Source organism: Bubalus bubalis, chromosome 17 (assembly GCF_019923935.1).
Source record: "Bubalus bubalis isolate 160015118507 breed Murrah chromosome 17, NDDB_SH_1, whole genome shotgun sequence".
Taxonomy (NCBI): domain Eukaryota; kingdom Metazoa; phylum Chordata; class Mammalia; order Artiodactyla; family Bovidae; genus Bubalus; species Bubalus bubalis.
The window spans coordinates 15,597,887-15,612,293 of NC_059173.1; the positions used below are offsets into that span (position 1 = coordinate 15,597,887).

General features: G+C 39.6%; 1 protein-coding gene across 14 annotated transcripts in view; it reads right to left on the reverse strand.

Moving 5' to 3' along the window:
• The window catches only part of TAOK3 (TAO kinase 3), a 191,634-nt gene that overhangs the window by 8,968 nt on the left and 168,259 nt on the right, over positions 1 to 14,407 (reverse strand). For all 14 annotated transcript variants that reach the window (XM_044930154.2, XM_006074237.4, XM_044930150.2 and 11 more), the window contains 3 exons: positions 11,048 to 11,251; positions 2,891 to 3,130; positions 1,307 to 1,519 (listed from right to left, as the gene is read on the reverse strand). In XM_044930154.2, coding sequence (XP_044786089.1) covers positions 1,307 to 1,519; positions 2,891 to 3,130; positions 11,048 to 11,251 — 657 coding nt within the window. The remainder of the gene's footprint in view (positions 1 to 1,306; positions 1,520 to 2,890; positions 3,131 to 11,047; positions 11,252 to 14,407) is intronic.

Here is a 14,407-nt window from a genome sequence, read left to right on the forward strand (position 1 = left end):
TCATGTTCTTAGTTCAGGGCTTCATTTTTTCCTCCTGGACTATTACAACAGCTTTCTAACAGGTCTCGTTACCTGCATTTGCCACATTTACGGCCAGTATCTTTCTACAGCCCACATCGGATCCTGTCACTTTCCTTCTTTAGATAGGTTTCAGCAGCTCTCTCTCTCTCTTTTGGCCACACTGCACGCATGTAGGATCTTGGTCCCCTAACCATGCCCCCTGCAGTGGAAGTGCAGTCTTAACCACTGGACCACTGGGCAAGTCCTTTTAGCAGCTCTCCATTGTTGACAGAACAACGTCCACACCCCTGGCTTTTGAGGCTCTCACCAGCTGCCTGTCATCCTCCTACCACCAACTACTCATCGTTTCTCAAATGCACCATCCTCTTTCAGGCCCTGGAATCTTTACATATACTGTATTGTCTGCCAGGAGTAATTTTTACATTTCTGCTCATTTGACCAACTATTACTCTTTTAAGATTCATCTCCTTGTGAAAGCTTCACTGAATTACTGGGCAAATTCCCATCCCTGGCTCACTAAGTTATGACTTCTCCATTTTGGGCTCCCACAATCCTCCTCCTTGAACTTTTGGGCTCATATCAAAGTTTTTTCACTCCCCAAATGCACACTTTCTATCTCTGAGCCTCTGTCTTTGTAGGCCCTTTTCCACGTAACCTGTTTGCATCAGTAAATTCCTTCATGCTTTTTGGCTCCTGATGAGAAGCTGTTCCTTGACCAGATTAGTTGTTCCTACTTACCCTCCTGTAGATCCTGGCAACTCCCAGTTCAAAGCACTTTTATGTTTTATTTTCATTGCTTAATTATCTGACCTTCTTACTTGACTGACAGATGTGTGAGGACAGGGACCACTATCATCTCTCTAGTTTATCACTCTTATCTCTGAGCCCAGCACAGTGCTGAGCATAGGTGCTTAATAAGATTTTACCAAGTGAATGTGTCTGTGTGTCTCATTCATTTGTGCCTGACATTAGCTGTGAAATCTTTGGTGAATGAAATTATGATATTACAATGCGGTATCTATCGCACTGTGCCCTCAAAGAACCTATATGCCACAGGTCTCATTTAGTGCATTATTCCTTGAATTCCATCTCTTAAAACACACTCCAGCAAGAATCCGCACTGGCTTGGCTTTATTCAGCGTCGTCATTTCCTTTAGTTCTTTGGGCGGAAAAATACCAATATCTTAAATGTGCACAAGAATCATCCTGGGACCAAAAGGCTGGATCTTGAATTTTCTTGATTCCTAAAGCTCTTGAAGCTGTGGCACTGAACCTAACCACTTACCGCTTGAGAGGCCATCATTTCATTTATACTCTGTTCATACTGCTCTGCCAAAATGGCAAGTTTTCTTGTCTGCTCATCTTTCAGTGTCTTTAAGATTGTTTTGTGCTCATTCTTTGGAGTAACTTCCAACTGGTGATTCTTGAGTGCTTTATACTGTTTGGTCTGTACTTTGCAAGTGTCCTGAAACTGTTTTTTAATTTGCATTTCCATGGCCTGTATAGAAAAAGTGACAAAAGGAAAATAAAGACACATCAGTAAACACAGAAAGTCTTCCATTCTCATCATACAGTATAGGTTCTGGGACCAACTGTCTTTTGGTGCAGTGACCGATACTACTAGTCAATGATAATGAAAATAATACATAAGTCACAGACAGGAGTTAACTCTACCAATACTTTTGGTTTTATTGTCTGAATAGAAGTTGTTTTGAATTTACAAATAGATTTAAAAAAACAAATTTTTACAAAATCACAACTTGAAGAAGATTGTGGAATATTGTGAAGCTTAATTTGTTAAAAGCTTGTTCATTATTTCAGTGGTTTCCTAATTAAAAATTTCAGTGTCTTCTATTGTTTGTTGCCTCACCTCTTTTTAATTGTTTCCCCCCATTTCCAAGTAAGAAAGGGGACAGCAACATATAAGTCATCTCTCACTGCTCTGTGTCTCCTTGACAAATCAATAAAGGACAACACTGGATTACACTTCACACCACAACCCATTCCCACTACTTGCATATAGCAATATCAAATATGCATTTTGGCAAAGATAAGCTGGGGTTTTTAATTGTAAGTCCAAAACGCATTCCATCACATTGCTTGATAGTCACATGTACACTTCATGAACATGTGGAGGAATATGGAAGACAAGGATCACTAATTAGACAAGTTGGCATCTAGCTAGAGAGCAGCATGGCCAGTGTGGTTGAGGTTGACCTTGTATCTTTGAAAATACTGACAATGACTTCCTTGACATATAGCAATGGCTTAGTCCACATAGCTTGTTAATGAGCAGTCGGCTAAAATTCTCTGGAGGTAGTGAGGGCTAAAGGAGCTCTCTATTTCTAATGTAGGTAAAATAAATGCTTGGTATGCCACTGCTGATTCCCATGCCCGGGACAGATGTCACTAATAAATTATACTCTTTGTTACTAAGTGTGGATATGGCCTTAGAGTCTTTCTCAATAGAGTAGCACTCAAGGTAACTAACACCAATAATATGACTGGCATGACTGATAAAATTTATCTGCTACATTTTGTCAGGTAACTTTCTCATTTCCTGGGATAAGAACCATGGACTGCTTTTATTTTATGTGTTATAATTTTAAAGAGAGAATGTCATGAAGGGGGTCAAAGAGGTTGTATATAATGGATACAAAGAAAAAATGGAGGTATCACATGGCCCAGAAACATCCCTTTAGGAGTTTGTTATACCCAGACTCTTGTGCTTCTGATTCAGTAGCCGAGGGGCCCTGAAAAGTGCAATTTTATGGAGTTGCCCAGGTGACTCTGACAGTCATCCATGTGTAGGAACCACTGATATAGCCTAGCTGTGTTTTGGAACACAAACCAGGGAATTTCTTCTCACCTTTAAGTTTTTTGGCTGTTGCCGAAGTTCCATGACATGCTTTCTGTGCAGTTCCCTTTCTCGCCTCTTATTGTACTCCAGCTGGTTTTCCAGTTCAGTCTGGTGCTGTAGCCGGATCAGATCCATGCGGAGTTTCTGTAACGTGTGCAGCTGCCTGTACTCGAGCTCTCGGGTGGACTCGTCGTGCCGGATCAGCATGGCATGCTCCATCTCCTTCTGTGTCCTCTTTTTATTTAGTTCCTGCATTTAGCAACAAAAAGTACATGGAGAGAGATGAATGGAGATGAACTGGAGGAAAGTCACCACTCAGTAAGGGATGGCAAGGAGTAGCACTATTAACTGTCTCTTAATTGCCCATTAGTGTTTGGGAGCATGACTTAATAAGACTAGATGAACAATCCCTGGAGACTGAGATTCTGTATGTGGTTCCACCATTTACAACTTGGGCATCTTCAGAGCCACCACAACTACTCTACCTGTAAAATGGGATTACTCTTACCTCACAGAGCTGCGGAGAGCCTTAATTAGGTGATGTGTTATGCATGGGTCTAAATAAATGTTTATTTAGTTAGGCTGGCTGGCTGCCTGCCCATTAAAATCACGTGAGGAAGCTTTTAAACCAAAAGATGCCTGAGTCTCATAACCTGAAATTCTGAAAACCGAGTGGAGTGTGACCCTGACATCAATAGTTTTAAGAGTTCTCTGCTACTGTTTAGTTGCTAAGCTGTGTCCAACACTTTGTGACCCCACGGGACTATAGCCTGCCAGGCTCCTCTGTCCATAAAATTTCACAGGCAAGAATACTGGAGTGGGTTGCTATTTCCTTCTTCAGGGGATCTTCCTTACCCAGGGACTGAACCCATGTCGGCTTGGCAGGTGGATTCTTTACCACTGAGTCAACAGGGAAGCCCCTAAGAGTTCTCTGCTGCTGCTGCTGCTGCTAAGTCGCTTCAGTCATTTCCGACTCTGTGCGACCCCATAGATGGCAGCCCACCAGGCTCCCCCATCCCTGAGATTCTCCAGGCAAGAATACTGGAGTGGGTTGCCATTTCCTCCTCCAATGCATGAAAGTGAAAAGTGACAGGTAGATTTAATATGCAGTCAGAGTTGAGAATCACTCTATTAAACTGATCATGTCTGCAATGTTCCTAGTTTTGGGGGAAATACTCTGCTTTTGCATGTATCAAAAGTAGGCCAATTATTATCTATTTTTCAAAATCTCAGAGGTCAGCGCTCACTGGGAAAAAGGAGATGAGATCTCTCCCCATTCATCTTTTCCATTACAGTCTGTTTGGTCATTTCTAGAGCTAATCATTCTGCTCCTCCCAGTTTTACTCATGTCTTTCTCTTTTGTTGAAGGGAGAAAGAAAGAAAACTAGAATTTAAAAAAAAAAAGGGGGGAGGAGGAAGTTGGGTGAAACTTTTTTATTCACCAATTCAAGAATATTTCCTGAATGGCAGTGTATCAAAGCTGTGAACCATGTTCTCTGGGTACATAAAAATATTTACTAAGCCATGACTTGGTGGCCAACTTGCTAACACCCTGACAGGGAAATGTAATAGACACTTATGAAAGTATATGCTCAGCTCACAGCACACTGAATCAGTCTATTTTCTCTCCTGGGAATTTGGATTCAGGGACAGTTAATCTCTGTGTGTGTGGTTAGAACTGAGGGGCATATTAAGAACTACATATGTGGAAGCCACCTGCTGCTATAAGGGCTAAGGATTAGATAAAGCTGAGCTTCAGAGCAAGAAGAATGATAAAGAGAGAAGAAAGAAGGGCAGGAAATATACTGCTACCCAAGTTCCTAACTGGTTCTAAGCTCTCCTTATAGGTCCAGCTATGTTATTGCTACTGGGCTTTATGAAACATTCCTATCTTTCTGTAGAAAATACCTTGGTTTTGGTTTTAGCAAGCTCAAATAAATTTTAGTAAGATGCAGACAAAAGAAGCTTGATTAATACAGGGACATAAATTTTATGTTTATTATTTTTTTTTTTCAAAAGTGCAAGGTTGGAAGTGGTAAGAGATACAAAAGAGATGAAAATTATTTGCTAGAAGATTTCCAAAAAGAATGTTATCACTACTAGTTAAGAAGAGCAAGGAAAGGAGAAAGCCCTTGAGCTGAACTTTGTATCAGAACAATACGGTGCCTCTCTTTTCCAATGGCATCCACTATGGAGAAAATGCAAGATCATTTTCATAGAGATATCATTAATATCTGTGCCCTGGCATGGTTGAGAAATATCTTGTATGTTTGGGCCTTCCATCCACTTGAAGAGAAGTCCTTTAAACAGCACAGTATCTGTTACTGGAGCAAAGTTGCTAGTCATTCATTTACTTATTCAACAGATATTTGTTGAGCATTTCCTATATGTTGGGCACTGTTTTAGGCACGAAGAAGGGTCCAGTGAACAAGTACATCCCCTCATGGGCTTATTTTCTAGTGGGGAAATACCTGGAGTATAAATGCCATTTACATTTGTTACAAACAATAAAAGATCATCTCCAGAGTATCTCCCCACATCCTCTCCCACGTTTTTCTTTTCCTTTATTTTCCTTCCTTACCTGGACCATCAAATGTCTTTTAAAAATCACTAACTGGCCCCTGCTGCTGCTGCTAAGTCATGTCCTTCGTGTCCGACTCTGTGCGACCCCACAGACGGCAGCCCACCAGGCTCCCGTCCCTGGGGTTCTCCAGGCAAGAACACTGGAGTGGGTTGCCATTTCCCTCTCCAGTGCATAAGAGTGAAAAGTGAAAGTGAATTCGCTCAGTCGTGTCCGACTCTTCGCGACCCCCTGGACTGTAGCCTACCAGGCTCCTCCGTCCATGGGATTTTCTAGGCAACTGGCCCCTAGGTGGCACCAAAGGATGGTGAGGGCCTCTCAGAGACTAAAGCCAAGGAAAGTTTTTTGGATGGCTCAAGATTCTGTTCCTAGAACATTATCATCTTCAGTCTTTGAGTACCAGGAGCCCCAGTATTGGGCATTTATACATTTCACACATTTTCCTAAATGGAGAAGTTCAAACTGAGTCTGAGCTGTCCAGAGCTCAGAAATTCACAGGGGGAAAAAAGATACAAAGCAAACAGCACTTTCAGAAGAAAACAATTGCTTCTCTGTTTAACGGAATGCTTAAGGATGTTGTCCTTGGAATACCTGCATCAGAATCACCTGTACTTGATAACATGCCACCCAGGTAATTCTGATATATACTAAAGTTTGAGTATCAGTGGAAAAATAATTCAGGGTGTGAGTCAGTTTTAGCTTTTCCGTTGACTCATTATGTATGGCATTTGGTAAGACTTCAAATCTACATTTTGGTTTCCTCAAGTGTAAAGTAAGGATAATAGTACCCATCGTGAACTACCTACCAGTCTTGTGAAGTTGAAAGAAAAGACCATAAGAAGATGCTTCAGAATATATATAAACATGCCATTACTATTTTTCTACATTCAGAAGTGAATATCTGGCATACAATAACAAATCTAGATACTATAAACTATTTAAAAGGTGAGAGAAAAATAATACTGAAATGTTTTTTCTATTACAATTGTAATAGAAATTACCTTTAATTAATTACCTTTAATTCATATGTCTGAGTTGCAGAGATGTTAAGCTGCCTATAACATTTTACACTATGGGAAAAAAACCATTATTCAGCTTATTATGAGCCCATTGCTGTACCTACATAATAATGTGTAGTGTGCTCTCAATTATTAAAAGTGATTTTATATATCTTCCTCAATCCTAGCTGCAATCCTTATGCAGTGGTAAGACTGTTAGGATTTAACCATTTTTATATGATAGTAAGGCATTTGGGAATGGAAGGGCTAACATAAGGTTACATAATTTCTATAAAGTAGAATTGAAGCTAAAACTCAGGTTTTTAGCTTTTCAACATTTTCCACTAAAAATGTCCCAAAGAATGGCTTATGTTTTTCTGTTTTATGCTGTTTCAGTCTGGAATACAATATTCTGAAGAGTCCCTCTGCTCTAGCTAGACATGATGCAATGGTTGCTTAGTCTGTACAAATGATATAATATATATAGTAGGGCCATATTCTAGCTTATATAAATTCAGTAAAATTAGTTGAGCAAAAATACAAAAACAAATTTCCTGGTAAAGGTGATTCTGTGCACTCCATGTATATATGCCTTGGAGGGAGTATAAGATAAGAAGGCAGCTCCCTTTACCGCAGCCCACATCACATACATTGAGCATCACACCAGGCTGGATGTGAGCTTAGGGGTGAAACATACATACAACATATGGCCATGACAGTACACCATGGCCACAAAACACATTTCTGTACACATTATTTGAACCTACTTCCTCTGAGATGTGGATCTAGGGTGTATCCCCCAAACAAACCTTCCCCAATCATGATTCAAGCATTCTATTTAAGTTTCAATGGACGTACTATTGACTTCTTGAAAAGCATCTGATCTGACTCAAAAATTTTTGTGTTCATGCCCACTGACACTGAGTAAGAATGAGAATTCAAAATATAGGTGGGGATGTTATTAGCCTATGACATTTAATATTTTCTTAGCTTCAGTTCTTAGCTGCATAACTGGTTAGGAAACAATGAGCACTGATGTGTAGTGACGATAAAAGAGGCTCAACTCAGCCTAAGGTGATCTTTTTAAATGTTTTCATTGACAAAAAGGAATGCTGGGGACTCCCCTGGAGGTCCAGTGGTTAAGACTCCACACTTTCACTGCAGGGCGCATGGGTTTGATCTCTAATTGGGGAACTAAGATCTTGCATGCTGTGTGGCAAGGCTAAAAAAAATTTAAAGTCTACCAGAAAAAAAAAAAGTGGGGGGTGGGGAGGATTACTAATTCTCAGTTTTGGCAAAGGTAGAGGAAAACAAGTAGTTTTTCTTGGTGGGAGTTATAAATCCTTAGAGGGCACCTAAAAATTCTCCTCCTGAGAATATTATATCCTACAAAATACTTACACGTAAAAAGTGATATTGCACAACTCCAACAAAATACCCAGAGAAGTGCTTCATTAAATAAATTATTCTATAGCCATACCAAAAAATACTATTGATGATTAAAAAGAATGAAGCAGAGTTATACGTTTTAGATAGTAAATGAAAAATAATACAAACGGAAAGAGAGTTATGAAACAGTAAACTGGATATTTTTGTAGGTTCAGTATCCATTTTCCCTTCTTTTTGTTAACAGGCTCCTCTTTTTGCTTCAGAAACTACTCCACCCTATGTGGAAATCAGAGAGACTACTGAGTAAGTGAATAAGCACATTACCCAATCAAGGGCTATCTCTCCTAGGAATTTGAGTCTTAAGCAAAAATGATACAAAGATGAAACATGGTTGGAAGAGGTACATCCAAATGGCAGTGTCTTGAGGAATGTCAATTAGCTCTTGCCCTCTAGGTCACGAAGTTGCTTTCCCAGCTTGATTCTTCATCTTTTCCAGCTTGGTCTTCAGCTCTGTCATCTACCCCATATCCTTCCAATTAATTCCTTTCCATGCTAAGTCAGTCAGTTTGTTTCTATTGCTTGCAAATCAAATAAACCCACTGGTACTAACATAATCTTATTTTTGTAAGATTAAAGTTATATATAATATATAAGTTGTATATATATATATACACACATGCATATCTGAAAAAACTCTGGTAATATATCTGCCAAATTAATGGTGAGTGTCTCAGGGTAGAAAATGGGTGGGATGGGCTTATCAAGCACTTTCACAACTCAGTGTTTTTCTGCATTTGTCATTTTTCAATGTTCTTTTATAAATAGAAGACAAAAAACTGAACATTTTCACTAAGGTGGCTCCAGGATAAGACTAAACAAAGGAAAACCTAGACTTTTCAGAAATAAACCCTTGTAGAGTTATTCTTCACACAGTTGGTTAGAACCTGATACTAACGAATACAGTTTCTATCATTTGGAGGAATAATTGTCTTCTATAGTTTTTATTGGCACTAACTGTCCCTTAATCTCAGACTTCTTCCAAGTACGTGACACTAGAACAAAAATAATAACTGCCAGATGGAAAGAATCCCAAATACCTTGTTTCTAACTGGCTATTGGACTTTTTGATTTGAATTTTTTAGCCTTCTAACAAACTCAACACATGTAATATTGAATTAACCAGTTTCTTACCAATATCTCTAAGCTTCTCTGTTTCTGCCCAAATCTACATTTCCCCAGCTCTTAAATCCTAGAAATAACTTCGACTCTACCCTCATCTCTTTCTCATATCCTTTGTATGCCAAGTCCAGCTTATTTTATACTTCAAAATGTTTCAAACCCATCTCTCTTTTGCCAGCTAACACCCTATCTGTGTCTATAACCTATTCCTACTACCGGATCTCTTTGCTTCCAGTTTCTTGCCTCTAAATTCAATGTTTCTCAACCTTCCCCTTCCCGCCCCTCCCCATTATTTCCATCAGGGGCCTTTATAGCCTCCACCCTTCCCTGATCATCCTCACCATTGAAATGCTAATAACAAACATGTACTGCATATCTTTTTATGTACTGTAGCCCTTCAGAGGGCCACAAGTCACTATAATATCCCCTCCTCCACAAGAACTCCCTTTTTACTCCCCAGGGGGTTATACTGCTCCCACTGACCATGCATGCTCTAATCAATCTGTGCATCACCACCAAACTGGGCTAATCTCTGTAAAGTAGAATGTTAGCCATATCACTCACTGCCTGGCTCAAAAATGTTCAGTTTCTCCCTCTTCCAATAAGATGAGATAACATATATAAACAGCCTGAGCCTGGCCCATGATTATGTGTTCAATAAATTTTAGTTTGCTCTTTTTCTTCCCATTTGCATACTGCTCTCCAAAAAGCTTACACCAATTCACATTCTCATTAAATGTGCCGAAGGGCTTGTTTCCCTCCTGCAGCCTAACACTGGGTTTTTAATCTGACTTTGATAATTTTACCAATGTGCTAGCTCACTTGAAGGCTTCTCATATTACTCCAGGTCACAGTGATTTCCTACTGAACTTTGTCTCTGCAACCAATTCATTCTGTATTCCTCGTCTCAGTGAATAACATCATATTCGTCCAATTTCCCAAATTAGAAACTCTGCATTCATTTTTTGACTCTTCTTATTTCTGAAATTCTCACAGCATTTGGTTTGAATTACTGTTATTTCTGCTTTAGAAATGTCACTCAGATCTAATCTATATCCCCACTGCTTCTTCCAGGTAGAACTAGAGAAAAGGCATTCTTACTGACCTCACTGTATTTTGCCTTGTACCACTCTAGGCTATCTTCAACGCTGAGGCATTCATTCTTCAAAACAAAGAAAAACTCTCATTGTCATTTCTCTGCTTAAAATTCTCTCATTTTGACTTACTTCACTCAATATTGTAGAGCAATTATCCTTCAATTAAAAAAAAAAAAACCACACCTCTCATACCCATGCAACTGACTTCAGGCTGAAATCTAAAAGCCTTGCCTTAAGAATCAAGGCCCTCCATTCTGCTTCCAACTGTTCCTGCTCTAATACTCCACTCCACACACACAGAACACACAACTCCTCTTCAATCACAGACTCTTCCAAGCCCTTTCATGACTATATGCCTGTCAGAATTTATTTATGTCTACTATGGTAGACAACATATTACACTGTGATTAGTGTGTTACATGTCTGTTTCTCGTGTCTTCAGAGAAAGCTGAAGGTAGGGAGGATAGCATTTCAATAGCCCTGGCATCTCCAGCACAGTAAGTAAGAAGGCACTCTGTAAGTGTTGGATGACTGAATGAATTACCTTAACTGTAGAGCACCATTCTGTTCTTTTAAGTGCTTCACAGAGAGTCACAAAAACTCAAGTCTTTGACAAACAGGCTAAAAGCAAAAATTCTCTATTCTACTTCTTTTGATTCTCCACTGCATGAATTTGGCTTATAATAGGTGTTCAAGAAAATTCTATTTGGAAAAAGTTGATTCCTTGTTCTGTAAATGGGCTTTCTCTGATCAATGTAAACTCACTCCCTTTCACTTTTGTCTATCTGCTTTGTGTCAGGCATCACACTGAAGTCTGTATAGGTTAAGGATATAGGTATGGTCAAAACAGACACAGTCATGGTCCTCACAAAGCTTACTGTCTTCATAAGTTAATGACGATAGTTATGGACAAAATACATACCTCCCGAATATTCTGCTGCTCCACTTCATGCCGCTTGATCATTATTTTCCGCTTGAAGAAACGACAGTTTTTGTCATAGTACAGTCTCTGCTGAGTGAGAAGGTGGGCTTCCTCTTCAGCCTGTGTGTGCTGCAAGTTCTCTTTATGCTTAGATATCCGCTCCTGCTTTTCCTTCTTGGGTGTGCTATGGTCCTCATTCATCTCCTTCACAAAACCAAAAACCAAAAAAAAAGAAAGCCAAGCTCATCAGGCAAAAGGAACTATAATAGCTTATTGCAATGTAGATTACATTATTTTTGAAAGCAATTGAGAATGTAAGGTCAGAAAGGCTTGGTGTTGCAAAAAACACTCCCCTGCCATATGTCCCTCTCCCTTTTTTTTTTAAATCTGCTGAGACGGAGACATGTTAGCTTTCATGTCTCTGTCTTCTCACGCTCAGAAATCATGGGTTCACTCATTTAACCAATATATGCTTGCTGAGTTCTTATCATGCAACAGGTGCTGTGCAAGGCAAAGGAGACAACAGTGAGCAAACAAACATAGTATCTGCCATCATGGGGCTTTACAGTCTAGAATCAAAAATAAATCAAAGAACCACAGAAATTAAGTGAAGATTACTGTGATAATAACTACTGTGTAGTTGAAGTACTTGGTTTGAAGAGTGTTTAATAAAATATATTTGACCTTGGTAACAACTAAGCTGAAATTTCAAAAATCTGTAGGAGTTAACCAGCGAGAAAGGACAGGGAAGAATACTCTGGGCAGAGGAAACAGCATGTGCAAAACTGCTAGGGAAGGTTAATTGAAACATGGTACAGTTAAGGAACTGAGAGAAGGTCAGGGCAGGTGATACAGTGTGACATGAGATGAAGCTGGACTGGTAGGCAGGACCACTGGAAGTCTTACAGGCCAAGTTAAGGATACTGAGCCTTAGCACAGGAGAAATGGATTTTATATATACGTGGCGGTGTCATAATGAGATGCATTTCAAAAAAGATGACTCTGACTGCCATGTGGAAAACAGAATGAAGGAGGCAAGAGAATGTCCATGGAGACAGCTAGGAAGCTATCACAAAGTCCAGATGAGATATAATTGTAGCTTGGACAAAAGAGGTGGTGACAAGATGGAGAGAAGTACATAGATGTCACAGACGGGAGGTAATGCTGCAAATGTCACTAGTTTGAATTTTAGGAAAAAGCATTCTTCATTTGGTATTAGACCACCTGATCTGCCTCTTGAGAAATTTGTATGCAGGTCAGGAAGCAACAATTAGAACTGGACATGGAACAACAGACTGGTTCCAAATGGGAAAAGGAGTTCGTCAAGGCTGTATATTGTCACCTTATTTATTTAACTTATATGCAGAGTACATCATGAGAAACACTGGGCTGGAAGAAACACAAGCTGGAATCAAGATTGCTGGGAGAAATATCAATAACCTCAGATATGCAGATGACACCACCCTTATGGCAGAAAGTGAAGAGGAACTAAAAAGCCTCTTGATGAAGGTGAAAGTGGAGAGTGAAAAAGTTGGCTTAAAGCTCAACATTCAGAAAACGAAGATCATGGCATCCGGTCCCATCACTTCATGGGAAATAGATGGGGAAACAGTGGAAACAGTGTCAGACTTTATTTTTCTGGGCTCCAAAATCACTACAGATGGTGACTGCAGCCATGAAATTACAAGATGCTTACTCCTTGGAAGGAAAGTTAAGACCAACCTAGATAGTATACTCAAAAGCCAGAGACATTACTTTGCCAACAAAGGTCCGTCTAGTCAAGGCTATGGTTTTTCCAGTGGTCATGTATGGATGTGACAGTTGGACTGTGAAGAAGGCTGAGCACCGAAGAATTGATGCTTTTGAACTGTGGTGCTGGAGAAGACTCTTGAGAGTCCCTTGGACTGCAAGGAGATCCAACCAGTCCATTCTGAAGGAGATCAGCCCTGGGATTTCTTTGGAAGGAATGATGCTAAAGCTGAAACTCCAGTCCTTTGGCCACCTCATGCGAACAGTTGACTCACTGGAAAAGACTCTGATGCTGGGAGGGATTGGGGGCAAGAGGAGAAGGGGACGACAGAGGATGAAATGGCTGGATGGCATCACTGACTCGATGGACGTGAGTCTGAGTGAACTCCGGGAGTTGGTGATGGACAGGGAGGCCTGGCGTGCTGCGATTCATGGGGTCACAAAGAGTCGGACACGACTGAGTGACTGATCTGATCTGATATTTCCCAAAGAACAAAATACATAATTCTTTTAGATCATATGGGTGAAGGGAAGAAAGCAGTAAATCAGAGCAGTTAAGAAGATGTTAGTCTATGGGGAAAGTAAGAAGATCACTTTTAGAGAAAGTATTGGGCATCCTTTGTTCATACTGTTCATAAAGGTCCACCTACAAGCTGGACCTTTAATATCTGGTTCAGTTGAAATCTTTTATTTATACCTATTTTACTTATGTTTTGTAATGTGGATGTCACACACTGTTTAGATTGTTTTTGCACTTAGCTAAGAAGTATTTGTAAATCAACTTTCAATTTTCCTGTTCCAGTGAAATCTCAAGTGAAATATTAGAATCAACAAGAACAAGAGCTATTTCCATTATGGAGTAAGCTGGGATCTAGATGCTGTGACTTCACTACTAGGTTTGGCATTAACCACTATATTGGACATCCAAACTGAAATATGATCATAAAAATTCATTTCAAAATCAAGAATAAATTATTTCTGGATCATCCATCATTCTGGATTACCCAGATCCCAGTTATCTATCAATAGTAGGGATAATGGAGATTGTTCTGTCATCTCAAGGATTATACCTTTTATTTTATTTTTTTTAGGATGATACCTTTTATATCAATATTTAAGCATACATGACATTTTCTTTTTCTAAAGATTTTTTTTTTTTTTGATGTGGACCATTTTTAGAGTCTTTATTGAATCTGTTACAATATTGCTTCTTTTTTTTTTTTTTTAAATGTTTTGGTTTTTTGACACAGAGGTATGTGGGATCTTAGCTTCCCTACCAGGGATAGAACCCCCTACACTAAAAGGCAAAGTCTTAGCCACTGGACCACCAGGGAAGTCAACAGTCTGAACTAAGCTTTACTTCATAAGGAGTAATACTAGCTTTGCATAGAGCAAGTATTATAGAGGCTGTCTTAAATTGAGTGTACGTTTGTTTTTCTTCATGAGAATGTGAAAGACTTGTATGCTTAGGCCCGTGGTCTTTAGCACTCATAAATCTGAGTATGGCAAACCCAAAATAGCTCTATGCCTGAGGACTGAGTGGGGACTCTCGAACGCTGTTCTGTGGGAGCATCTTCTAAAGATGGAGTTCATACAAAGCTCCAAATACCT